General features: G+C 59.9%; 1 protein-coding gene across 8 annotated transcripts in view; it reads left to right on the top strand.

Annotated features, from left to right (window-relative positions):
• The window catches only part of LOC105495382 (p21 (RAC1) activated kinase 4), a 53,121-nt gene extending 26,745 nt beyond the window's left edge, over positions 1-26,376 (top strand). The window contains exons 1-10 of one of the 8 annotated variants that reach the window (XM_011764827.3): positions 1,198-2,844; positions 15,341-15,413; positions 16,622-16,848; positions 19,919-20,377; positions 20,578-21,030; positions 21,959-22,092; positions 22,338-22,464; positions 23,593-23,718; positions 24,672-24,806; positions 25,399-26,376. In XM_011764827.3, the coding sequence (XP_011763129.1) occupies positions 16,645-16,848; positions 19,919-20,377; positions 20,578-21,030; positions 21,959-22,092; positions 22,338-22,464; positions 23,593-23,718; positions 24,672-24,806; positions 25,399-25,554 (1,794 nt within the window). In that variant the 5' untranslated portion in view covers positions 1,198-2,844; positions 15,341-15,413; positions 16,622-16,644 and the 3' untranslated portion in view covers positions 25,555-26,376. Of the gene's footprint in view, positions 1-1,197; positions 2,845-4,171; positions 4,399-12,701; positions 12,721-14,397; positions 14,479-15,340; positions 15,414-16,621; positions 16,849-19,918; positions 20,378-20,577; positions 21,031-21,958; positions 22,093-22,337; positions 22,465-23,592; positions 23,719-24,671; positions 24,807-25,398 lie in introns of those variants that run through there. The other 7 variants (XM_011764826.3, XM_071086714.1, XM_071086715.1 and 4 more) reach the window with 7 other exon arrangements.
• Positions 26,377-26,987: the final 611 nt, after the last annotated feature.

The following is a 26,987-nucleotide window of genomic DNA, read 5'->3' on the forward strand; positions in this document are numbered from 1 at the left end:
GATGCTGGCAATTTGGATATGCCAAAGAGAAGCTGTAAAGTGCTTCCTTTAAGTGAAAATGGGGAATGTATTTAACCTAATAAGGAAAAGAAAAAACATTGTATGCTAAGATTACTAAACTCTACAGTAAGAACGAGCCTTCTATCCATGAAATTGTGAAGAAGGGAAAGAATTTGTGGCTAGGTTTACTGTCACACCTCAAACTGCAAAAGTTACAGCCACAGGGCATAAGTGTTTGGTTAAGATGGAAAAGGCATTACATTTGGGGAGTAGAAAACAGGAACAGAAACGTGTTCCAACTGATGGCAGTCGGGGTCGGTGTTATCTACAGTTTCGGGCACCCATTGGGGGTCTTGAAACATACGCCCCGCAGGTAAGGGGAACTACCGTGTATATAGTCGGCCCTCGGTATCATGGACCCTCAGGATCACGGGTTCTGTACCCACCCATTCATCCAACCAACCAAGGTCTGAAAATTTACTGTGGAGGGCCATCTTTTCCCTCCGCGGTTATGGAGGGCCGACTGAGGGACGAGCATCCCTGGATGTGGTACCCCTGGCTCCCTCAGCTACCAGGGTATAATTGTGTAAATATATAAATATTTTTCTTTAAAATCATAATTACAAATTGTTAGGATACGCAGTGAAAACTGCATAAAACGTAAATGTTTATGTTTTATAAAACTGATTACTATAAAGGGAAAAATCTATGTAGTCACCCCTCCAGGTGAAGAAACAGATGGTGCCAGCCTCCCCCTACCCCTCCCAGTCTCTCCCTTCCTGCAGAAGCATCCACTCTTTATAATTTTAATTTTTTTTTGAGACAGAGTCCATCACCCAGGCTGAAGTGCAGTGGCACAATCTCAGCTCACTGCAACCTCCACCTTCTGGGTTCAAGCAATTCTCATACCTCAGCCTCCCGAGTAGCTGGAATTACAGGCATGAGCCACCACACCCGGCTAATTTTTTGTGTTTTGTTGTTGTTGTTGTTGTTTTATTTTTTTGAAACAGAGTCTCTGTCGCCCAGGCTGGAGTGCAGTGGCGTCATCTCGGCTCACTGCAACCTCCGCCTCCCAGGTTCAAGTGATTCTCCTGCCTCAGCCTCCCAAGTAGCAGGGATTACAGGTGCCCACCACCACACCCTACCAATTTTGGTATTTTTAGTAGAGATGGGATTTCACCACGTTGGTCAGGCTGGTCTTAATCTCCTGACCCCAGGTGATCTGCTCACCTTGGCCTCTCAAAGTGCAGGGGTTACAGGTGTGACCCACCCCACCTGGCCTTAATTTTAATTCTCTAAAAACGTAGAGAGCGGGTTTCATAATGTTGGCCAGGCTGGTCTCGAACTCCTGGCCTCAAGTAATCCTCCCGCCTCGGCCTCCCAGAGTGCTGGGTTCACAGGCATGATCTACTGCGCCCAGTCCAACTCTCCTGACTTTTGAGGCCCTCATGTGCTTGCTTTCCTCTCTGTTTGCCACCTCTGTGTGCAGCCTGAAGCAGTTTCCTTTTGCCTGGTTTTGAACCTTGGTCCGAGGACGGAGTACCGTTCCATGTTTTTGCCTCTTTTATGTGGCCTCTTCTTTGATGCTCATCCACATGTAGCTGTAGTCATTTATTCATTCTCCCTGTCGTGTGCAGTGCCATGGAGCCGGTAGGTCACCCTTCATTCGCCACCTCCTGGGAACGAGCATCTGTCTTGTTTCCAGTCCCTTCTTGCGTGTGCTTCCTGCCCCATGGGCCTGCGTTAGCTGGAGTGTGTATCCAGGAGAGCTCTTGCTAGGTCGAGCGTGTGTCCCCGCTTCCGCTGGATGCTGCTGAGCTCCTCCCAAGTGCCAGCAGCGTGGGAGAGCCACGGAATGTTTTCGAGAAGAGCAAAGTACAGAATATTGTGTGTCGTGTGGCTGCCATTTCTGTTGTTTTTTAAAAAGTGGGTAATCGTGTGTACCCGTACACACACGTAGGATCTCTCAGAAAGGAAAAAAAAAAAACAACCGGAAGTTTAGTAGGGGTTGCCTCCAGGGCTGAGCTGGGCCAGGGTGGGAGGAGGACATCCTGTCACAGTTTACCCTTTGGTGCCTTTTGGCTTTTGAACCGTGTGCCTGTATTATAAAGACAGAGAGAAGGAAAAGGAAAAGGGGTAGATAAGCATAAGTGTGGTAAAGTGGGAATCACTGAGAATCGCCCAGTGCAGCTCCCTCTCCGTCCCCTGGAGACCTCGTTTCCTGCGGCTGTCCAGAGCTGTCCAGTCCCCACCCACTCCCCCGCCAGAGCCCAAACCTGCCCGTCTGGTTTGCAGAGCTGCCCCACCTGGCTCCTCCTCTCCGGGTGGTTACTCCACAGATGCCCCACCCCCACCCCACGGGGAGGCAGTGGCCTGAGATCTGGGACTTCTGGGACCCCCAGACCTGCCCTGCTGTGGTCCAGAGCCCAGCCCAGCCCCTCCTTGGACTTCCTCCTCACTGTGGGCAGGGGGTGGATGGAGGTGGCGGTGGGAGTTCCAGGCCCCGAGAGCTAGCGCTGGGCTCCCAGCCCACGTTCTCTGTGTGGAGATAACATCTGCCCTGGAGGAGTTGGCTGCGGGGGCAGGGGTGTGCAGAGCAGGGCAGTGGGAAGAACCCAGGGGCTTCTGTCTGCCGTGTGCCCGGGCACTTGCTCACTGTTGTCCCTGGATTCACCGTGGCCTGGGTACCCATCCAGGGCCCGGGCACCCAGCAGCCTTGGTCCCTACCGCCTACCGGACTGGAGTCCCTGATGGAGCCCCCCTAGGATGTCAGCTCCTCCGGGCAGGAAGTTTTGTGGAGTTTGTTCGGTGCTGAAGTCTCAGGGCCTCCCACAGGCGTGCCTGGTATGTGCCTGGAGCTCAGTGAATGAATCAGAGGCGGGTAGGCTGCAGACAGCCACAGCCTGGGTGGTCAGGGCTGGCATGGGGAGGTGCAGGGCGGAGTGCTCAGGGCTGGAGCCCGGAGGATACCTGACCCAGCCTGGGGTGGCAGGAAGGGCTTCTCAGAGGAGCAGGTGCCTCAGGTGGGGCCAGAGGGTGAGAAGGGATGAACCAGGCAGCCCTCCGCAGCCTGCTGGGGTGGAGGGGAACAGACAGTGTTCACAGTAGAAACAGTTATACCTGCGAGCTCGGTCTCGGGCCAGCCTTTGCACGGGAGGTGGGATTTGAAGGGGAGGGAGGGGTGCGGCGGAGCGTCTTTTTCTTCTGTTCCTGAACAGGGGTTCTGATCACACCAGCCTCATACTCGGAGCAGCTGGTTAAGGGCGCAGACACCAGGACAGACACCCAGCCTGGGAGGCCCAGTGCCTGACCTCCCCCAGGCGTCAAGTCATTCTGCCTCTCCGGGCCTCAGTTTCCTCCATGGTGAAAGGGGCCTACGGAAGGACCTGTCCCATTTAGGGCAGCAGTGAGGCAAAGCCCTGAGCCCACGCCTATGCCAAGAGCAGGGCCTGGCCCAGAATAAGGCCTTGTCATGTTGAGCTGCCTATTTTCAGCAAGGTTAGTTTCATCCTGGTGAGGCGGCGCCAGCATGGCGTTCCACCTCCCGGCCTCCTCTCCCTCCTCCCTTTCCTGCCATCCACGCCTCCCAGCCCCATTCTCACACCTTGGGATGGCGATATGGGGGCTTCACCGTGGTCTCCCCTGACCTCGCCCCTCCCCCGGTCAGGCTGTCTCAGATTCCTCCTCATGGGTGGGGGGTGCAGAGTGGCCCTTTCCTCCAGCCCATGCTGGGCACTTGCTAGAATCCCAGCCTGGTCAGGGTGGAGGAGAAGCAAGTTCCAGCTCTCCAGTTCTGCCTCCATATCAGAGAGTCCACCCACCCCTCTCCCCGGGGCTCTATCCTGTACCTAGCAGCCCCTGTCACTCCCCAGCCGCCCCCATGTACATACCCCGGTCCCTTGTTTCAAACCTGGCTGCCCCTTAGCTGCCTGGCCAGCCGCTTGCAGGCACTCAGCCTTGCTGTGTAGTCACCCCTTCCAGCCCCTGGCACCTAGACTGGCATGGGGGGGCAAGGCGGGGTGTGCCTGTGGGTGGGAGGCTGACCCTGCCGAAGCAAAGGCTGTGGTTGGGGTCCCCGCCCAGCCCTGCCATCTATCCAGGCAGCTATGGGCCACGTGGCCCAGGCCCACCCACCCCAGCTCCAGGCTCAGCCCCGCCTCCCTCCCGCCCTCCGTGGGTGGAAGCCACAGCCGAGGCTCAACTCCTGGCCAGCCTGGCCGCGTCACCACCGCTGCCCTGGAGGCTGGAGCGTAGAGCCCAGCCAGCCCTCCTCAGTGGGTGCCCACGTCGAGGGCCTGGGGAGCCCTGGATCTACTCTGCTTTCCAGCTGGAAGCCTGTTTTTCCACAGGCCCGCCCCATTGAGGGTGGCCTAGGAAGTGGGAAGGATCGTGGTGGAGGTGAGCTGGCCAGGCCTCAGGAGGGAGGGGAGAGGGGAGGGCTAGGCTGGCTGCGGGGGAAGGAGGGTCTGCTGTCTGGCCACTGGAGCCAGTGTGAGCATGTGCGAAGGCTGCACCTTTCTTGGGGTTGGGGCGGGGTCACCGTGTTTAAACGTGTGCGTGACGGCAGGTGCCTGTCTGCTGGGGACTTGCAGGCGGCTGAGTGTAGGTCCCTGAGCCTCTCTGTGCGAGCTCACTCCTGGGGTCTGGCTTGCATGGGGGCAGAAGTTTCTGTGAGACTGTGCCTCACTTACTCTGGGTGACCCTGGAGGTGACTGGGTGCGCCTGGGTCCATGGAGGTCTCCTTGCCTGCTGTGTGTGGTTTTGGGGTTGGGGGGCCCCCTGGTGTAGCTTTGTATCTTGGGGGTTATTCCTATGTGTGTGTGTGTCTTGGGGTGCGGCATGGCTTTCCCTCGAAGTCATGGAGTGTCTGCGGTGTTGTGCGTGTACACACGTGTCCCTGTGTTTCTGTGTGTGGGTCTCTGGGAGTGTCTGCATCTCTGGGTGCACGAGTCTTCGCAGCGTGTGTGAAAGTCCACGGTCCATCCATGGCTCTTCTGGGGCCCAGGTGTGGGCTGACTGAGCCAGGCTGGCTTTAAGAGCCGCTCCCCCACCTTCTCCCACTGAATCCTCAGAAGCTCCCTCTGGGGCACGCTCTGCTGGCGCCCCATATTCTAGAGACAGGAACAGAGGCTCTTGGTAAATGTCCTTTTCCTCTGCCCCGCGGCAAGCACAGCACTGACCCCTGGTCACCAGCCTCCTAAGCCCGTGCTCCTGTACGGGCCGCCGCCGGGTGCTCGGGATGTTGTGGGTTGAGGGTGGATTGCTGCTGTTGCCGGCTAGCCGGGAAGTTTTCTTTTTTTCCCCTAAGATAAATATTGGAGAAGAATGGCCAGGGAGCTTTCCATGTGACCAGTGCATGTGGCTGGAGGCCTGTGGTTTGTGTGGCTGGGTGTGTATCTGCATGTCTGTGTGATGGTCTTAGGGCTTGGCTCTGTATAGTGTCAGCTGCAGATGTCCTGCACGCTCTGGTGTGTCCTCACATGCATCTGTGTCTAGGGATCGTGTGTGTGTATGCATGCGTGTGAGTGTGCATGTGTGCATGTATGTGACCATGCATTTGTGAGTGTGCGTGTGTGAGCATGCATGTGTGTGCGTGTTTGTGAGCATGCATGTGGGTGCGTGTGTGTGCGCGTGTGAGTGTGCGTGTGTGAACGTGCTTGTGTGTGTGCATGTTTGTGAGCATGCATGTGTGTGCGTGCGTGTGTGCGCGCGTGTGTGAGCGTGCATGTGTGAGCGTGCATGGGTTGTGGGATGGCTTCACTCGTTGCTGTGTGTTGGGTCTGTGAGGAGAGGCCATGTGTGTCTCCTGGTGTCTGCGCAGCCTTGTGTGTTGCACAGCAGGGGAAGTGGACAGTGAGAGGGCTTGGGTGCTGGGGCCTGAGAGGGGCAGAGCCTCTTTCCTGCCACATCGCCCCCTTCCCCCTGCCCAGCCTCAGGGGAGGAATAAATGACTCTGCTCCGATTTCCCAGGCTGTATGGGCTCCTGCACACTCTCTGTTGTGGTGTCCATCCCTACCCTGGGTACCTCTGAGGGGTGAAGGGCACCAGCAGTGCCCTTTATGTCTGTGCCTTTTTGTGCTGGGCCAGATTCGGGGCAGGGGGGCTTGGCCTGAGACTGCCAGCCCTGGCATCACTGGGGCTCTGAGCTCCAGCCTGGGCCTGGCTGGATAAAGGAAGCATCATCTCTTCATTCAGCCACACTCTTTTTGCTGTACCTTACCTTGTGCTGGGCAAGCCTGGGGACACAGGGTGGCTAAGATGGGGCCCCAGGCCCTGCCCTCCTGGGTCTCCCAGTCCAGTGGAAGAGGCAGACCTGTTATCAGACAGTAACAGTCCGTCAGGCTTCCCCCGCCCAACCCTGGAGAAAGTAAGGCTAGCATATTTGCAGAAGGGACCATGCCCGGCATCCTCTGTAGTTTATTTGTTCATTCATTCATTCATCATCAGCAGCAAGATTGGCAGTACTGATAACAGCATCGAGCCTGCAGTGAGGCCCCACTCGGCACCAGTCACTGTTGTAAATGTTTTACACGCGTTGTCTTATTCGCTTGTTCATCATTCCCGGGATGTAGGGACTATCACTACCCCCAGTTTGCAGATGAGAACACTGAGGCCCAGAGAGGTTGAGTAACTTGTCCAGGGGCACACAGCTTGGAGTCATAGAGCCAGTACCTGGGACTGGGCAGTCGGCTCTTAACTACCAGCTGCCTGCTGAGCCCCTGTACTGCGCCAGGCCTGTGCTGAGGACAAAGCAGTGGCCAGGACAGACAGGCCCTGTCCTCATGGCACACTGCCCGTTCATTGCAGGAGACATACTAAGTAAGGACCATAGAGACAAACGTAAAATTACAGCTGTGACAGATGCTGTCAAGGGGAAGGCACGGGACATGCAGTGTTTTTTTTAGATGGAGTCTCACTGCGTCACCCAGGCTGGAGGGCAATGGCGTGATCTTGGCTCACTGTAACCTCTGCCTCCTGGGTTCAAGTGATTCTCGTGCCTCAGCCTCCCAAGCAGCTGGGACTACAGGCACATGCCACCACACCCAGCTAATTTTTGTATTTTTAGTAGGGATGGGGTTTTGCCATGTTGGCCAGGCTGGTCTTGAACTCCTGACATCAGGTGATCCACCTGCCTCAGCCTCCCAAAGTGCTGGGATTACAGGCATGAGCCACCGTGCCTGGCCGTGGACCTGCAGTTTGAAGGAAGAGGAAGAGATAACAAGGTGAAGGTTGAGGGGTCAGGGGACTCTTCAGGACCCAGGCTAAGGGCACAGTCCGTGCAGAGGCCTGGGGGCAGGGGCAGTGCTGTGCTGTACCTGGAGGAACAAAGGGGAGCAGGGCTGCCTCCTCCACCCTCCACAGATGCTGCTGAATCCAGAGGCCCCCCGACCCCGATCTGCATCTTTACAGGCTTTTACCCATTGTGGGGACTCATGGATTTCCAGAGGCATCCCCCATGTGATTTGGCTCTTGCCAGGATACTCTGTCACTTCCCAAGATTCCCAGCCTAGGCCATGTGGCTGGGTGGGCCCCCTGCAGTGGGGAGGGCCTGGGTGCTCACAGCGGGGGGACGTTTTGTGGTGTTGGGACACACACCAGCTTACTTGCAGAACAGCCAGATTCAGTCTCTGAAGACCCACTTTCTCCCCAGGCATCAAGGCCAGACTTCCAGGCAGTGAGTGAACGAGGCCCAGGGACTTGTGTCTGCCTCGGCCCCATCCCCGTGCCCTGCGATCCCCGTGCCCTGCACCTCCTCAGGGACCAGGCTCATTACTTCAGTAATGGCATCACTCATTTGTTCCACAGATACGTCTCGAGCACCTACTGTGTTCCAGCCACTGCTCTAGATGCCAGCAAGAACCAGACAGACAGAGAGGGCCCTGCCCTCAGGGGGCTGACATTCCGCTGGGGGCACCACCAGTCAGTAGGTGTAGGATGCCAGGGGGTGGTGCCACAGAGACATAAAAAGCGGGGTGCACATTTTGTTAGGGGGTCGGGGCAGCCTCTCGGAGGAGGTTTTATTTGCGCTAAGACCTGAATATCAAGAAAGGCTGAGCAGTGCAGTTCTGGCAGAGGGAAGCTAGGTGCAGAGGCCCGGAGGCTGGAACAGCTGTGATGAGTCCAAGACATACACGGAGGTGGCCAGCGCGGCTGGAGAGAAGCGAGGGGAGGAAATGAAGTTTGCGAGGTTGGCAGGGCCCTCCTAGTCAAGGGCCGTGTTGAGTCAGTGTTTGAGCCAAAGTGGGAAGCCGTGTAGAACTGTGTGTGCGTTGGTGTAATGTCTTCAGATTCCCTTCTAACCAAGGTGGCTTTTCTGGTTTTGGTCTGGTCATTGTCAGGGACATTGTCCCTCCCTGTTTTTGTCCCGTAAACCTCCAGGGTCCTTTCTCCAGAGTGGAGGCCTTGGCTGGAGCCGGGGCCACCGGGGAACAGGAGGCTGGGGGATGTTGACTTGCCTTCTCTGTGGGACAGAGTGGCTGCTTTTGTGACCTGGCACTGGATAGCCCTGGGCAGTGACTTCCCCCTCTGGGCCTCAGTTTCCTGGTGTGAGGAACAGGAAGGAAGAGGACTCCCCACCCAGCACCCAGAACTGTTTAGAGGGCTCCATGTGGCCTGGTCTGCGTGCCTGGCATGGCCTGGGCGAGTCCACAGCCATGAAGGGGGCCCCGTGAGTCCACGCCCTGCTCTAGGCACTGAGATGCAGCCATTGTGAACCAAAACATGGTACCTGTCCACATGAGCCACTGACTTAGCGAGGACGACGGCCACAGACCAGTAAACAGCTGTAACGTGTGAGGCAACACTGAGGGCCCTGGAGGGAATGGACCCCGGCTGACCAGACTCTGGGCCAGGTGCTGGGGGTGCCACATGGAGCCAGAGCAGACCGAGCGCCTGCCTGTGAGCTCATGCTGCAGCCTTTGACCAGTCCTGCCACCTCCACCTTTATAGCGTGCCTGGAACCTGCTCATGCTGCTCCCTCTGCAGTCCCCACGGGGTCCTGTCCTCTTGATTTCCACTGGACCATCACAGCTTCCTCCTCCCTGGTCCCCCTTTCCATTCTGCCCCCACAGACTGTTCCCAGCCAGTGGGAGCCTGTGAACTCCTGAGTCAGGCAGTGGCCCTCCTGGGCTCAGAGACCCCTGCAACTCCATCTCACTCGGGGAAGGACTGGGCCCTCCCTGTGGCCCCCAAAGCCCCACATGATCTGCCCCATTACCTCCTTGGCCTGTCCGTCCACTCACCCCCTCGCCCACCCTGCTCCAGCCCCACGGCCTCCTTGCTGCCCCTTGACCATGTCAAGCAAATTCCCACCACCCTGGCTGCCCTTCCTCCAGGGCCCCAAATGGCTCCCTCTGCCCTCCTCACGCAGGTCCCTGCTCATGTGTCCCCTTCTCGGCAAGGCCTGCCTGACCACTTTATTTTATTATTATTATTACTACTATTATTTGAGATGGAGTCTCACTCTCTCGCCCAGGCTGGAGTGCAGCGGCGCAATCTCGGCTCACTGCAACCTCCACCTCCCAGGTTCAAGCAGTTCTCCTGCCTCAGCCTCCCAAGTAGCTGGGACTACAGGCACCTGCCACCACGCCCGGCTAATTTTTTGTATTTTGAGTGCAGACAGGATATCACCATATTGGCCAGGCTGGTCTCCAACTTCTGACCTCAAGTGATCCACCTGCCTTGGCCTCCAAAAAGTGCTGGGATTACAGGCATAAGCCACTACGCCCAGCCTGTTATTCTTGTTTTTGAGACAAGGTCTCGCCCTGTCACCTAGGCTGGAGTGCAGTGGCATGATCACTCACTGCAGCCTTGACCTCCCAGGCTCAGATGATTCTCCCGCTTCAGCCTCCCCAGTAGCTGGGACCACAGGCGCACACCACCACGCCCAGCTAATTTTTTATTTATTTTTTATTTTTGGGGGTAGAGACAGGGTCTCACTAGGTTGCCCAAGCTGGTCTTGAATTCCTGGGCTCAAGTGATCCTCCCTCCTTGGCCTCCCAAAGTGCTGGGGTTACAGGCGTGAACCACTGTGCCCAGCCTTGACCACTTTATTGAGAATTCCAGCCTCCCCTCCCCTCAGCTTCTTTCTGATTGCTGCGTTATTCTCTATGTCAGCATTTCTCACTGGACTTAGTAGATACTTTTCTGATTTATCTCATACATTGACTGCCTCCTTCCTTCTAGAATGTGAGTGCTGCAAGGACAGGGATGTTTCTGACTGTTGGGTGCACTGCTGTGGGCCCCAGGCCCAGCAGAGTCAGCCTTCAGTAGATACGGACAGGTGCATGGGTCGACGCGTGGGTGGGTGCGATGGGGTCGCTTGTGGGTGGAGTAGGTGTTTGCTAAGGAGGACCCTGGGGATGTGTCAGTCCCAAACCTGAGGACTCCTTGGAGGAGCGAGGCTCAGTGTGGGAAGCCTGAGGAGAGATATGGATAGAGGAGGGTCGGGGGCTGTGCAGGATGGGGGCAAGAGCTGAGCCAAGGTTTGGAGGCAGGAATGGCGTGGGGGACTCAGGACAGCAAGGAGCCTGCTGTGCTGGGACAGCAAGCCAGACTCCCAGCGCCTCTGCCATCAGAGCACATCCCCAGAAGGTAGGGGGTAACCTGAGGCAGGGAGGGGTCTTCCCAGAGCTGGTAGGTGAAGATTGTGGCAGGGTGGTGAGTGCGACCCATGGTAGAAGCCTGAGTGCAGGCTGGAGGCAGTGACCCCTGTGGGTCCCCTTCCTGATTCGGGTTTCATTTTAGTGATGATGAAAGGATGCCTGTGGTCCTGGCCACCTCCCCTGCTCTGCCCCGGGTCAGCCCCCTCCCTTCCGGCGGCAGCAGCTTTGAGCAGAGCCTGGAGGGGGCGGGGCAGGAGGTAAGGGGTTTTGCACGTGCACCTGCTCACACCGACAGCTTTGTCGCACGGTGGATCTTGCTTTTCCATTTGGGCCAATTAACCTTGTAGGGGAGAATGGGGGTGGTGGTACCCTTTTCCTGCCATAAAAGGTCAGAGGATGCAGGGGGTGACTGGAAAATCGGAAGCGTCTGCTCGGCCAGGTCAACGCTGCCTGTCCCACATGTTAAAGAATTCAAAAGATTTTTTAAAACTGGAAATAAACGTTTTAGAGTAGGATACAAAGTATGCCTGCATTTTTGCGATCGAATACTGGACTTCAGAGGCGTCTGTGCCCCGGCTGGGGCAGAAGGCTGCATCTCCCTGCTGCTCTAGGGCTACTGCCCCCAGGTCCCAGCTGCTTATCTGAAAGATTTTCCAGGTGCTGCCGGACCTTGTCCAAGGCCTCTGAGCAGGGGAATAGTGCAGTGGGCAGGGACAGTCGTTCCACGGAGTCCCTACCGTGTATTGCCCTGGGCTGTGAGGGGGCAAGACAGAGGACCGTCCCTGCCCTGTGGAGCTGACACATTCTAGGGGAGAGGCAGACGCTAAAGAATTACACACACAGCTGGGCCCAGTGGCTCACGCCTGTAATCCCAATACTTTGGGAGGCTGAGGCAGGTGGATCACCTGAGGTGAGGAGTTCAAGACCAGCCTGGCCAACATGGTGAAACTCCATCTCTACTAAGAATACAAAAATTAGCTGGGTGTGGTGGTGGACGCTTGTAATCCCAGCTTCTCGGGAGGCTGAGGCAGGAGAATCACGTGAACCCACTAGGCGGAGGTTGCAGTGAGCCGAGATCATGCCATTGCACTCCAGCCTGGGCAACAAGAGTGAAACTCTGTCTAAAAAAAAAAAAAGAATTACACACACACACACACACACACACACACACACACCCCCGTATATGTGGTAAGAGCCCTACACACACACACACACACACACACACACACACACACACACACACACACACACACACACACACCCCCGTATATGTGGTAAGAGCCCTAAGGAAAGATAAAGCAGCAGAGATGGGCGTAGAGGGTGACAGGACAGGAGCAGGGCTTGTGAGCACAGGCGGGCCTGGGAAGTCAGGGGAGGAGGGAGGGCAGTGAGAGGAGAGTTCCAGGTGGGGCACTCACCCATGCAAAGGCGCTGAGGTGGGACCGTGTCTAGGATTTGAGGAACAGCAGGGGGACCTGTGTGGCCAGGGCACAGTGAGTACAGGGGTGCTTGGGAGGAGAGGAGGGCAGTGTGGTGATGGGCATGCCCTGTGGGGACTCTCAGGCCACAAGGAGGCATTTTGGGGGCCAGCGAAGGGTTTAAGGCTGTGGACTCTGGAGTGGGCAGGACTGGCTTCCAGGCCCAGCTCTGCTTGGTGAGTTTAGTGAGAGATTTTACCACCGCGGCTGGGGGTGCCTGTGAGCTCAGCTTCAGCCTCTGCTCTGGCCATGGGTCCCGTGTGGTGGTGGGAGTACCGAGCTGAGCCTCAGGCCACACTTGGTGGGAGGGGTTGGTTTTAAGCATCTTTCCTGCTGCAAAGGCCCATGGGAAAGGCTGGTGAACAGCCATGGAGGAGGCGGGGGCCCGGGGGCCCACTTTGTGCTTCCTCCCACTGCCTGTGGTGTCCAGGACGGGTCACACAGGAGGGAGGGACCCTCAGCAGAGACTCCGCCAGGAGAGGAAAGGCAAGGTCTGGGTGTAGACAGAAAGAATGGGGAGGGAGGGAGGGAGAGGGGAGGCCAGGACCAGCCTTGAGAGGATGATGGTAATAATAATAATAATATAATAATAAAACCAACAGCGTCACCTCAGCCCTCCAGGGCAGCAGGACAGGCAGGTAAGAGCCCAGCCTTCAGTGCCTTCCACATACAACCGCCCAGGTTCAAATCCTGGCTGCTTCTCACTGGCTGCTTCTCCTGTCCATGCCCTGGACAAGGGCCTTCCCTTCTCTGGGCCTCAGTTTCCCCATTTGTGAATTGGGATGAGGATGCTTGTGAGGATGGAGCGGGATTAGACACAGCAGGGCCGGAACCCGTGAATCTCTGCAGACAGGCCTGGAGTCTGGTGTCCACTCTGCCACCCTAGCTGGGTCACTTGGGTTAATGAGGTCCCCCTCTGTGCCTTGTTTTCCCTGTTTGTAATCTGGGGCTTATAATGGCCCCTCCCTCCAGGGCCAGATGTGGGACCCGGGTAAAGTGCCTGGAAGAGGGCTGGTACACAGTAGCTACTCCGTAAGTGCTGGCTGCTACTGGAATGGTGACCGGCACTTATTGTGTGTGATTTGCCTTGGCTCTGATCCCAACCGCTGTCTCTGGGCCAGGCCCTCCGTGCTCTGTGTTCTCCGTAATTCCTTGTAAAAACTCCAGTAAGGCCAGGCGCGGGGGCTCACCCCTGTAATCCCAGCACTTTGGGATGCCGAGGAGGGCAGATCACTAGACGTCAGGAGTTCGAGACCAGCCTGGTCAACATGGTGAAACCCCATCTCTACTAAAAGTACAAAAATTAGCTGGGCGTGGTGGCAGGCAACTGTTAATCTCAGCTACTCGGGAGGCTGAGGCAGGAGAATTGCGTGAACCCGGGAGGCGGAGGTTGCAGTGAGCTGAGATCACGCCACTGCACTCCAGCCTGGGCAACAGAGCGAGACTCCATTTAAAAAAAAAATAAATAAATACTCCAGGAAGCAGCTACTGTCATCGCCATCTTTGAACAGAGGAGGAAACTGAGGCACAGCATGGCTGAGTTGCTCACTCGGGACCACATATTGAGGTCCCCAGGTTGGGTTAGATCCCCAATTCACAGACACAGAAAGTGAAGTCACACAGGGCAGGTCATAGCAGCCCTGCTGGGGTTTGGAGCCCTGGGCAGCCTGACTGCCAAGCTCGGAGCTGGCCCGGGAGCCCAGCCCCCACCCTTCCTTCCCTGCACCTGGGCAAGCCCAGCCTTTCTGCCTAGCTCTTCTCCCTCTTCCCAGGCCTGGCACGGCCTCTGTGGCTCCCGCGAGATCAGGAGCTTATGTTGGGAAGGGAGCGCCTGCTGGGGAAGCCAGCAGGGCTTGGAGCTGCCCAGGAGGGCCCAGGGTGGGGCCCCTGCCTAGTCATTATAAACATGTTCAGTTCCTCTGTTTGTCCTGCCCTCTTTGCAGTGCCCAGAGGAAAGGGGTGGCCCCAGGCAAATATCCGGAGGCGTGCCCCCTGCCCCCTTCCCTTGGGGGTTTATGGGTGGGAGGACAGGAGGCCAGGCTTCGGAGGACATACCCCAGACCCTGTGCTGCTAGCTGGGTCAGCTGCCGGCCTTCCAGGCTTCTCCTGCCCTGTCCCCAGGCGTCCGCCACCTCCGGGTCTGCCCTGCTCTCCGCCCTCTGGGCTTAGTGAGGGTCACATGGCTGATCCTGTTCCTGTGACTGTGGGAACAGCCTAGTGCCCCGCAGTGGGGAGGGAGCGGGATGGGCGGGGTGACAGGTTCACGATGAAGAGTCACGGGCTGGGCATGGGGCCAAAGGGGGTGGAGGGACATCTGGGAGGACGGAGAAGCCAGAGGACATGGGACACAGCTCTGGAGTGACAGCAGGCAGAGTGGGGAGATGGGGACTGTTGGGGTATGTGGATGACCCTAGGAACTGGGCCTAGAAAGCAGCAAGAGAGTAGGTCAGGGCCACCAGGGATGGGCCGGGCTGGAAGGCCACGAGGGAGGGCTGGGCAGCACTCAGGGCACCGGCATTGGGCTCGGAGAAGGGGCTGGGCAGACACAAAGGAGGCCCCCTGCCCGCCCTGCATCCTGGGCCCCAGGGCAAGCAGGGAAACTGGGCCAACCCTAGGAGCCTTGGCCAGGCCGGCTCTGACCACCCGCTGGCCTCTTGGGACCAGTTGAGACAGGTTGACTGCCGGGTCCCCACCCGCCTCCCACGGGGTTCCCGCTGCCAAACCGGTTCCCCTGGCTGGCTCCCATCGATGGTCCTAGCTCTGGCCAGGGCCTCACCTTTCCTGGCTGCTCCCATGAAGGCAGCCTGAGCTGGGTGGAGAAGCAGGTGTGGAGGGGCCTGCATCTGCGCAGATGCGCCTGCATCTGCGCGTCCTCTGTCCTCTCACTAGGACCACAGGACTCTCTGGGCTGCGCACTGTGCCAGGCTCTGGGGAGCCAGCTGGGAACAAGACAGAAGAGAAACTCCACCTGTGTGTCCCCCCGTCCTCTGGTCTCAACTGTTCCCCTCTTCCGGGAAGCCTCCCTACTGCCCACCCCGCTGTCCTTCCAGGCTGGGTCCCGTGCTGCCGTCCCCCAGCCCTGCACCTGGGCTGCTGCTGCGTGGGGACAGGTCTTTCTGCCCCACACGAACTTCCCATGAGGTCAGAGGCTGTCGGGGCCGCTGCGGTGGCCGCAGAGGAGGCCCATTGCTGAGTTATTCCTCAGTGAATGAGTGAATGAGAGAATGAGTGAACGGATGCATTCCTCTCATTTTACAGATGAGTAACCCGAAGCCTCTAGAGGAGTGGTCACCCGCCTGAGGGCACTTCTGTCTCACCAGCATCAGACCAGGTGTGTGCGACTCCAGGGCCCAGGCCTGGGACAGCTGGGGTGGGGCCTTCCGGGGGAGCAGGAATTGGGCCCCTCCTCCCACAGATACTGTGGGAGCCGCCCCGGCCATCACAGTGGCCCCCACCGACAGGCCCCCCGCGTTTGCCCAGCCCTGCACCAAGCTCTTGGCTCCCAGTCACCCATGACCCCTCGCAGCAGCCCTGTGGGGGTTCATCCACGGCACACACAGGTTGTCACTTGCCCAAGGTCACGGCAGCATGTGGTGGAGAGTCAAACTCTGGCCGCCTGGCTCCTCTTCCCATCTTTCTCCGGGCTGTCTATGAGATGCCGCCATCAGCATGTCTCCCCCTCAGCCCCTTTGTTTTTTAAAGTGGCTTTGGTCGAGCGTTTGCTCTGTGCTTGGTACTATGGCAAGGGCCGGACTGAAGACCACAGATCCTGAAGATAAGGGAGTGTCGTGGCAAGGCTACCTGGGTGCCCTCTTGCCCCAGGGGCTCAGTAACCCTGTGCTGAGTCAATATCCAACGGTGTGTGCGTCCCCAGCCCAGACTCAGGGCTGGACCAGCGGCGGTGGCTGTGGCCAGGCCAGCAGTGACCGTCCATTGAGTACACACCGTGTACCAGGCATAGCGGGGGATGTGGGGAAGCGGGGCAGATGAGACCTGGCCAGAAGGTAGCACTGACATTCTAGCGAGTGGTGTGGATGCTGCCCTCGGCAATCTAAGACGGAACAACAGACAGGATTTCTGGGCTGTGACGGTGATGTAGAGCGGGGACGGCGGGACACGGGGCTGCTTGCCTTGGGGTGGTCAGGGAAAGAGTCACTGCTGCTCTGAGAACTGAAGGAGGAGATGGGGAGCCCGTGCGGACACTGGAAGTGAGCTCCTGGCAGGGGGGCCAGCCTGTGCAAAGGCCCTGAGGTCTCCAGGGGGTGAGAACAGAGAGGTGATGGGGGCTTGTGGGCCCGCGGGAGACATAGCGGCAGGAAAGTTCTGAGCAGAGGGACATGGCGGCTCAGGTGCTCACGGGTGCCCTCTGGCTGCGTGTGCCACACAGATGGGGGCAGGGGCTGAGCAGGGAGACCCAGAAGGAGGCACCTGCCTCCTGTTGGTTCCGGTGGAAGATGAGATTGGAAGGGACAGGGCAGGGGCAGAGGAGGAAGAGACACAGGCAGGCTCTCACTCACCCACCACAATTCCCTCCCACAGGCCGCACCGAGCCGCCCGGAATCATGTTTGGGAAGAGGAAGAAGCGGGTGGAGATCTCCGCGCCGTCCAACTTCGAGCACCGCGTGCACACGGGCTTCGACCAGCATGAGCAGAAGTTCACGGGGCTGCCCCGCCAGTGGCAGAGCCTGATCGAGGAGTCGGCTCGCCGGCCAAAGCCCCTCATCGACCCCGCCTGCATCACCTCCATCCAGCCCGGGGCCCCCAAGGTATGCGGCAGCCACCACTACCTCCCCCAGCCCACCCCCACCCCTGAGTGACCCCAGCCCTCAACTCCACACTCAACTCTATGACTGACACCTCCTCACTGACATGGAAACAGACACACCCCAGCCTTCAACCCTGATCCTGGGCCCAGCGCTGGCCTTTCACCCTCCACCCACTGGCTCCAAGTTCTGAGAACCCATGCCACCCCAACCTGAGCCCCCATGGCCCATCTGGCAGCCCCCACACCAGCCTCCAAGCTCTGCTGTCTCCCGGCCACCCCTACCCCGGGGGCCATGCTGCTGTGCCCCAGACCACACTCCCATCCCATTCTTGAGCCTTTCCAGAGCTTGTGGCAGTGGGAGACAGACCCATTCCCAGAGGGTGACAGCCCCGAGTGGTCAGGGCTTGGATGGGGAAGCCCGGAGGAGGCACCTGACCCAGACCAGGGCTCCAGGCGAGCTTCTGGGAGGAGGGGACAGCGAGGCGGAGCCCAGAGCTGAGGAGGAGGAAGAGGAGTTCCAGCAGGCGCTGGGGAAGCCGGGCTTTAGTGGGGGAAATCACGCCTGTGAAACACAGGCTTTCTGATTTTGGGGTTTTTTTTTCCTGCCATCTAGAGCAAAATGGCAAGATTGGGATTTGAACCAATGTCTGTTTCCAAGGCCCATGCCCTTACCCCCTCTCCTGCCTCCATGTGAAATGGTGAGAGTTGTGGAGCCGGTGTCTGGGTGTGGCCTTGCACGAGGCTGGCCTGGCCTGAGCCCCTGCTGAGCCTCAGAAGCCAGCCTTGGAGCCTGGACTCTCTCCTGTGGTCAGTGGGGACCGGGAGGGGCCGCAGGCCAGGGGGAGCTCGGCCAGGTTTGCTTCCAGCGGGTGGAGATGGGTGTGCCTGGGGACTCACCCTTCCGGGTGCCCAGCCCGGCCTGGCGGGGAGGAGCCCCAAGGGCCCACAAGTTGGCCGTAGACACAAGTGCAGCTCAGTGTGGTGGCCCACTGAGGGTTCCATGTGGCCCACACAGGACGCTTTTGAATGCTTTGACTTCTTTGCCACCACTGAAAAAGTGACAGACCACTTCCGAGGCCGTTTCTGGCATCTGGTGACAGACCAGCTGGAGCCGAGTGGCAGTGGCCTCTGCAGGCCGGGTATTGGCTCTTCTGGGCCGCAGGCCACACCCAACCCGCCTCAGCTCCATGCCCTGCCTGGCTCTGTGGCCAGTTGCATGTAGGCTTTGACCCACATCAAGGTGTCTCCAAAAACCCAGCTCCTGCCTGGCTCGCCAGATGTGAGGCCTGCCTGTGGCGGTCCCACCAGGAGGCAGGACACCTGAATTCACACACAGGGCCTCGTGGCCGGCACTGTCCTGGGGCCCCATGGGCGCTTGTGTTTGCTGCCCTTGTCTGGACCTCAGGCCTTCCAGGGCCCTCTCAATCCCCTGTGTTTTTTTGTTTGTTTCTTTGTTTTTGTTTTTGTTGTTTTTTTTTGAGACACATTCCTGCTGTCTCCCCGGCTGGAGTGCAATGGCGCCATCTTGCAGGTGGAGCTGCAACCTCCACCTCCTGGGTTCAAGTGACTTTCCTGCCTCAAGTGATTTTCCTCCCAAGTAGCTGGGATTACAGGTGCCCGCCACCATGCCCAGCTAGTTTTTGTCTTTTCTGTAGAGATGGGTTTTCGCCATGTTGGCCAGGCTCGTCTCAAACTCCTGACCTCAGGTGATCCTTGGTCTCCAGGTGCTGGGATTATAGGCGTGAGCCACCGCTCCTAGCCTCAATTCCCGGTTCTAAAAGCAAAGACTGGCCTAGTGTCCACCTTGCTTTCCTGGGGCCCCTGGGCAAGGCCCGGCTTCAGGCAGACAGCCACGGCCAGGAGAGGCAGGGCAGCGGCAGACCACGGGTTTGTGGCGTCAGTGTTTTCTGCACATTAGAGGCAGGCCTCCGGCTGGAGGATATCTGAACCCCGGGCAGGGTCCCTGTCAGCAGGGCCCACGTTCTCAGCTCACCGTGGCCTCTGCACAGCCGCCTCACTGACTCCGTGGTTTAGCAAAAGTTCACGGAGCCCCTGCTGTGTGCCAGATGCTGGTCTAGGTGCTGAGATGTAGCAGGACCTGAAGCAGGCAGGAAAAAACCATCCCTGCCCAGAGCCTGCACTGGGCAGAGCCGGGAGCAGACAGATGCCTGTGTGCTGTATAGCAGCTGCTGTCAGGCGCTCTGGGTAGAATGCAGGCAGGGCAGGGGCTGGCATTTTAGATGATGGGTGGCCAGCGGAAGCCTCATTGAGAAGCTGAGTTCTGAGTGAAGACCTGAAGGAGTGGAGGGAGGGAGCCACGGTGACCCTGAGAGCTGATGTTCCGGGCAGAGGGAGCAGCCAGCAGAGGCCCTGGGCGGGGGCGTGGTGGGGAGACACCCGTGTGCCTGGAAATGGGGCGGGGACAGAGGGGCCCTGCAGGACACGACTCAGACCACGGAGGGTGGGGACAGGGTGACTTGGAACGCACTGGACGCTCTGCCTGGTCCCCACCTGCGTTTGTATTTGCCACCCGGCTCCTGGGACCCCCTTGCCCTGTACTTTGGGACCAGGCCTTTCTGACCCTCCCTGTCCCCCACCCCTTGTTGTTCATGGGAGCAGAGTGTGGTTTTGGGGCTAAGGAACACTGGCGCCCACAGGGGAGGAAGTGCCAGGCCAGGCCAGGCCTCAGCTCCCTGTCATTTGCAGTCCTCGGGGCTGATTATGGGATGGGGATGGGTTGGCTTCTGCCCTCCCTCCCCCAACCCCACAGGGCAGGACTATTCTGCCAGTGTGGGGAACAGGAGAAAAACAAAGGGTGCCTCCCCAGGGTCCCACCCAGCCCAGGGGGCAGCAGCCTGGCCATGGGGATCACTCCTCCGGCCTCTGCAGCTGTGTCCCCAGGGAGGGGAGGGGCCGCACCACCCATGCCATTGTCACTCCATGGCATCTCTTCATTGCGTCTCTGTCTTGTCTCTGTGTGTGTCGTGCTGTCCCGTCCCCGCGTGTCGGATGCACGTCCTGTGTGCCCCACTCCTTGCTGGGCCCCCACCCACCATTGACTGGGACCCCAGACCATCGTGCGGGGCAGCAAAGGTGCCAAGGATGGGGCGCTCACGCTGCTGCTGGATGAGTTTGAGAACATGTCGGTGACACGCTCCAACTCCCTGCGGAGAGACAGCCCGCCGCCGCCCACCCGTGCCCGCCAGGAAAATGGGATGCCGGAGGAGCCGGCCACCACGGCCAGAGGGGGCCCGGGGAAGGCAGGCAGCCAAGGCCGGATCGCCAGTCACAGCGAGGCGGGTGGCGGCAGTGGTGACAGGCGACGGGTGGGGCCAGAGAAGAGGCCCAAGTCTTCCAGGGAGGGCTCAGGGGGGCCCCAGGAGCCCTCCCGGGACAAACGCCCCCTCTCCGGGCCTGACGTCGGCACCCCCCAGCCTGCTGGTCTGGCCAGTGGGGCGAAATTGGCAGCTGGCCGGCCCTTTAACACCTACCCGAGGGCTGACACGGACCACCCATCCCGGGGTGCCCAGGTAACCCATCCCCCGCCCCAGGGCCCCGCTGTCCCCTGCCCGTTGCTTCTCCGTCCCCACCTTCCAGCCCCACCCTGCCACCATGCATCTCATCCTGACCACCCATGTGTCTGTCCCATCGCTGGGTCTCTCTCCTGCTTAGGGAGCAGAGTTGGCCCCTGGAACCCATCACTGACAGCTGCCTCTCTCTTCTGTTTCAGGGGGAGCCTCATGACGTGGCCCCCAACGGGCCATCAGCGGGGGGCCTGGCCGTCCCCCAGTCCTCCTCCTCCTCCTCCCGGCCTCCCACCCGAGCCCGAGGTGCCCCCAGCCCTGGAGTGCTGGGCCCCCACGCCTCGGAGCCCCAGCTGGCCCCTCCAGCCCACACCCCAGCCGCCCCAGCCGCTCCTGCTGCCCCTGCTGTGCCCGGGCCCCCTGGCCCCCGCTCGCCACAGCGGGAGCCGCAGCGAGTATCCCATGAGCAGTTCCGGGCTGCCCTGCAGCTGGTGGTGGACCCAGGTGACCCCCGCTCCTACCTGGACAACTTCATCAAGATTGGCGAGGGCTCCACGGGCATTGTGTGCATCGCCACCGTGCGCAGCTCGGGCAAGCTTGTGGCCGTCAAGAAGATGGACCTGCGCAAGCAGCAGAGGCGCGAGCTGCTCTTCAACGAGGTGCGGGCACTGCTGCCATGCTGCCCTGCCGCCCTGCCACCCTGCCGGTCCTCCCGCCCTGCCATCCCTCCTCTCCCTGCACTCCTCCGTGCTGGGCCAGCCTCCTCTCCTCCCCTCACTCCTCTCCCTCCCCAGGCCATCTCCTCCGCCCCAGCTGGGTCCCTGCCTCTGTCTTCACAACACCCTCACCCACATCTCTGTCCCTGAGCCCCAGACCCAGGGTTCCTCGGCCCACTGACCCCTCACCCCGTGTCTTCCAGGCCCTTTGCACCCACTGAAGCCCACCCGGGCTCCAGAGTACAGTGTCCTCCAGACCTGCCCCTTCTGGGTTCCCTGTGCCCCGCCCCGGCCTCAGCTCCTGGGCATCCCCTCGGCACAGCCCACACGACGACCAAGAGGATGTTTCACGTTCAGGCCACCCCATCCCCATCCCTCCTTAGAGACCCTGGTAGCGCCCTTCAGTGCCCTGACAATAGGAAGCCCAGGCCCCTTTGCCGGGTGTGTGAGGCCCCTCTTGGCCCCATTGTGCATCACAGCGCCTGGCTGCACCAGGAGCTCCTCGCCTAAGTTCCTCCTCCACCCCCAGATGCACGCCTCTTCTCTCATCCTTGCCCCATACCTGCTTGTCTGGGTCTCAGCTCTGTGCTTGAACGCTGTCTTCCCACTTCCCTGCTAGCACCAGCCCAGGACTGACCTGAGACGAGCGTGTGCCCAGGGGGGTGCACCCCTGTAAGGGAGGCATGGGCTTCAAGCTGGCTCTGAGGCCCACGTGGCTGTGGCAGTAGGGGAGGGCAGTCCAGGTGACCCCAGTGAGCACAAGCTCGATGTGGAACTGCAGGAGGAACCACGGGGGTGGCGCTGGCTGGGTCTGAGGCAGGGCTGGCAGCCCTCCCGCCTCCCCCCCACCACTGATGCAGCCCCTGCACAGGTGGTGATCATGAGGGACTACCAGCACGAGAATGTGGTGGAGATGTACAACAGCTACCTGGTGGGGGACGAGCTCTGGGTGGTCATGGAGTTCCTGGAAGGAGGCGCCCTCACCGACATCGTCACCCACACCAGGTACTGCGGGGGCCTCAGACTCCTCCTGTGACACAACCAAGTCCCCTCCAGACCGCTTGGGGTGGGGCCACATCTCCAAACCAGCTGTGCTTCGGGCCTTCGGGATAGGGCCTTGTCTTCCATTCCTCCCGTTCCAGAGTGGGGCCGAGTGGTCTCAGAGTCCTCCCATCCCAAGGCAGGGCTGCATCCCCCTCGGCCCCCGGGGTGCTGTCCACCCGGCTGCTCACCCCCACCCCACCCCACAGGATGAACGAGGAGCAGATCGCGGCCGTGTGCCTGGCAGTGCTGCAGGCCTTGTCGGTGCTCCACGCCCAGGGCGTCATCCACCGGGACATCAAGAGCGACTCGATCCTGCTGACCCATGACGGCAGGGTGAGGGGACGGGCGGCGGGGTGCAGGGGTGGTGGGGTTCCGGCTGCCGGGCTTCCCCGCCTCTCCCCATGCCCTTTGAGAGTAGGTGAGCTCCGACCCCCAGGTCTGTGTCTTGAGGAGCCGGGAAGTTCTCTCTCCGTCGTGGAGCAGCACAGAGTCAGGCTCCAGCTCAGTGGGGACTGTATGCAGTGGGAGGGCAGAGGCTGGCGGAGGCTGTGCCATCAGCACAGGACGCTGGGCCCAGGGGCAGGGATCTGGGCAGACAGCGCAGCCCCCACCACAGGCTTCTCCCTCCACTGAAAAGCCGCTCCCTGCCCAGCACCCGGGGCGGGCCGTGGACCCCAGCCCTGTCTTCCATACTTTGGACTGAGGTTCCGAATCTGAGGCCGTGGCAATTATAACGCCGGGTGGACGTGATTTTCTGGGAGAGGGGGCCCTTGACTTGAATGAAATGCTTGCAGAAGTGGATGACTCCGTCCCTTCCCCCAGGGAAGATTAAGCCCCACCAGTCAGTCCAGGCAGAGGCAGAGAGCGCTGTGTCGCTGACGGTCTGTGAAAACCTCCGGATGTCTACAGATGTGTTTTGGCGACATCTGTGGGCCACCCGAGATTGTCCACACACGGTTGTGGGGATGTTTTCTGGAGGCAGGAAGACCCATAGAGATCCTGAGAAGTCGGACAGGGGCCCACAGTTCCTGAGGTGTGAGGGGCCTGGTTGTGGCAAAGGCAGGCTGTGTCCCCTCACGGGCCCCAGTGCGGGGCTGCCTTCCTCTCCAGCCGAACTAAAGACTTGCTGGAGGGCAGCGGGGCCCCCAGGGTACAGGCTTTTTGGGCCACCCCTGTTCCCAGCTCCAGCCCGGCCTCTGCTGTCTGCAGTACTCAGGCCAGTGCCCCCAAAAGCCCCAGAGGCTGTCAGGAAGGGAAATGAGGGGATCCTGGGGGAGGTGACTCGCCCCAGGGCCCCCACCAGGAGGTGGTGGAGCTTCCTATTGGTCTGGCTCTGGACACCAGCTCTGTCCTCTGGGCGGCACATCGTGTCTGAAGCCAAGGAATGAGGCGGGTGGACCCCCCCTGCTCGCCTTCCTGTAGTGCCAGCTCCTCTGACCCCACTGCCTCTGCCCGCCCCAGGTGAAGCTGTCAGACTTCGGGTTCTGTGCCCAGGTGAGCAAGGAAGTGCCCCGAAGGAAGTCGCTGGTCGGCACGCCCTACTGGATGGCCCCAGAGCTCATCTCCCGCCTTCCCTACGGGCCAGAGGTGAGCCCCAGGGTGGTTAGGCTGTCCCGCTGTGGACAGCATACACTGCCATTTTCCAGCTGCAGCGCTGGCGGGAGGTGGGGCCCAGTCTGGGAGTGATTGCCAGGAATGGTGCTCTGGATGAGGAGGTACTGCAGGCATACATGTATTCATTCATTCTTTTTTTGTTTGTTTATTTGAAATGGCGTCTTGCTCTGTCGCACAGGCTGGAGTGCAGTGGCGCAATCTCAGCTCACTGCAACCTCCGCCTCCCGGCTTCAAGCAATTCTCCTGCCTCAGCCTCCTGAGAAGCTGGGATTACAGGTGCCGGCCACCATGCCCAGCTAATTTTTGTATTAGTAGAGATGAGGTTTCACAATGTTGAACAGGCTGGTCTCGAACTCCTGACCTCAGGTGATCTGCCCACCTTGGCCTCCCAAAGTGCTGAGATTACAGGTGTGAGCCACCTCGCCCGGCCTTGGCTCTGATTTCTGAGCATTGTCTTCACAGGCTGGCTTTCCCCTTGTGGGAGCAGAGCTGGCCCCGGCAGCTCTGGGAAGTGTCTCCTGCCTGTGGGCTCCCCTCTTTCCTTGGGTGTTTTGGGTAAAGTCCCCAGGTTGGCTCTAATTGACCCAGGCTGGGTCCTGTGCCTGTTTCTGAACCAATCACTGTGTCTCCACTGTGGTGATGAGGCTACCTGGGTCCTGAACCACCACTGGATGCCACCTGGACTGAGGGAGGGAGGGGACCTGGGGGCAGTTGACAGAAAGAAGAGGGGTGGGTGCGGGGTGGGCAGCTCTCTTCAGGGGCTCCCTGGCACATGGACTGCTGGCTGGGTGTCCAAGAGGGAGTTCTGGGCCAAGGACTCCAGGAGCCAGAGGCAGAGACAGCGTTCGGGCGGTCCCTCCCTGAGGCCTCCCTAGGACCCACCATCCCCCAACAGCTCAGCCCTGCTGTCCCTTCCCCTGCCCCAGGTGGACATCTGGTCACTGGGGATAATGGTGATTGAGATGGTGGACGGAGAGCCCCCCTACTTCAACGAGCCACCCCTCAAAGCCATGAAGATGATTCGGGACAACCTGCCGCCCCGACTGAAGAACCTGCACAAGGTAGACCCCTCCCTGGCCGGGAAACTGCACCAGCCGGAGCAGGAGGTGTAGACGGGATGGGGACGGTGATGGCGCCTGGGATGGTGCTTACTGTGTGCTGGGCCCCGCACCCCCAGGCCTCATGTGTCTGTGCAGACCCCGTCTGTGGGGCCTGGGCGACAGAGGCAGCAGAGCCCCAGGCCCCCTGCACCCTCACTGTTGCCCTGGGCTCTGCCCGGCGGCCCTAGAGAGATTCGCACATTTAGAAGTGGAGGACAGGGCCGGGACCTTCCTAGTGGAGGACTCGCCAGGAGAGAAAGGGGCACCTCTGGGGCCCAGTTGCTTCCAGCTCCTTGCTAAGCCATGGAAATAGGGAGTACATGAGCCCCCAGAGTTTGTCGCTTCCTCTGGGGCCACACAGTAAGCGCCATCGCGGGCACCATCACTGTCCCTGTCCCGTCTAAACCCCAAGCTCTAGACACCCATGACCTCTGCCGGCTTCCTTCCTGCACAGTACGTGCCGCCAGCCGACTTGGCAGAGGCGGAAACTGCGGCCCCACAGCACACCATCAGTGAGGCCCTCACCCCCTGACCCTCCGCTCCTCCTCGACAGGTGTCACCATCCCTGAAGGGCTTCCTGGACCGCCTGCTGGTGCGGGACCCTGCCCATCGGGCCACAGCAGCTGAGCTGCTGAAGCACCCATTCCTGGCCAAGGCGGGGCCGCCCGCCAGCATCGTGCCCCTCATGCGCCAGAACCGCACCAGATGAGACCCAGCGCCCTTCCCCTTGACCAAAGAGCCCCCCGGGTCACCCCCGCCCCACCGAGGCCAGTAGGGGGCCAGGCCTCCCACTCCTTCCAGCCCGGGAGATGCTCCATGTGGCACCGCCCTCCTTGCCGGGGGTAGATGGGACCCTACTACTGAACTCCGGTTTTGATCTCGTGACTTTTAGAAAAACACAGGGACTCGTGGGAGCAAGTGAGGCTCCCAGGACCCTCACCCTCTGGGACAGGCCCTCCCCCGTGTTCTTGTCTCCAGGAGGACAGCGGCCCTCCCATCACTGGAAGTCTGCAGTGGGGGTTGCTGGGGGTGGAGAGAACACTAAGAGAGGTGAACGTGTGTGTGAGTGTGCACGCGTGCGAGTGTGCATGTGCGTGTGTGCAAAGATCCAGCCACCCCGTCCTCCAGCCTGCAACGGGGTATCTGGCGCCTTGCCTGACACCCAGCCCCCTCTCCCCCTGAGCCATTGTGGGGGTCGATCATGAATGTCCGAAGAGTGGCCTTTTCCCGTAGCCTTGCACCCCCTTTCTGTGGCTGGATGGGAAGACAGGGTCAGGGCCCCCCACCCTCTCCAGCCCCTGCAGCAAATGACTACTGCACCTGGACAGCCTCCTCTTTTCTAGAAGTCTATTTATATTGTCGTTTTATAACACTCTAGCCCCTGCCCCTATTGGGGGACAGATGGTCCCTGTCCTGCGGGGTGGCGCGGGCAGAACCACTGCCTGGAGACCCAGGTTCCTGCCCGGTCAGCGCAGCCCCGGCCCTCCCACCCCTGCCTCGAGTTAGTTTTACAATTAAAACATTGTCTTGTTTTGTGTGTGTGGTGTGTTTGGGGGCCCTGCCCGACTGTCTTGGGTGGGAATTTGCAGGGAGAGGGTCTGGATCTGGGAGCAAACCACGGTTCCAGCCAGGGCAGGGCAAGGGTGGGGTGGGGAGTGGGGAGTTCAGCTCAAAGCAGCCAGAAAGCCCCCCGAACCCGCCACTCCCCAGAATGGGACAGGGTTGGCCCCACCCCTGGAAGCAGCCAGTTTGCCACGGTCCCCGTGCAGACTGATCCCAGTTTGCCAAATCTGCAATTTCCTGGAAGCTTTTAAAGGCTGTTTATCTTGAGCGTGTTTGGTGGGTAAGAGCTAACCCGATGTTGGTAAATTTAAGGCCATTTGGCAGATTGGTCAGTGGGCAGATGGACTTTTGGAAGACTGACTGAGGCCGACTGGCCTGGAGCTGCTGGCTTTGGAGAGACCCCCTGTGAAGTGCGTCCCTCCACGCGGGAGCCCGGAGCTGAGCCCACGCTGGGGGGCATCTGACTGGCATGGAGGTGGCCATGCCGCCATCCCTACTGCTGCTGCATTCTGGCACTTCGTGCCTCAGGCCCTGTTGGGCTCCACTTTCTGCATCCTCCCCGGCACCCAGGGAGGCAGT

The sequence above is a fragment of the Macaca nemestrina genome, chromosome 20 (genome assembly GCF_043159975.1).
Source record: "Macaca nemestrina isolate mMacNem1 chromosome 20, mMacNem.hap1, whole genome shotgun sequence".
Classification (NCBI taxonomy): Eukaryota; Metazoa; Chordata; class Mammalia; order Primates; family Cercopithecidae; genus Macaca; species Macaca nemestrina.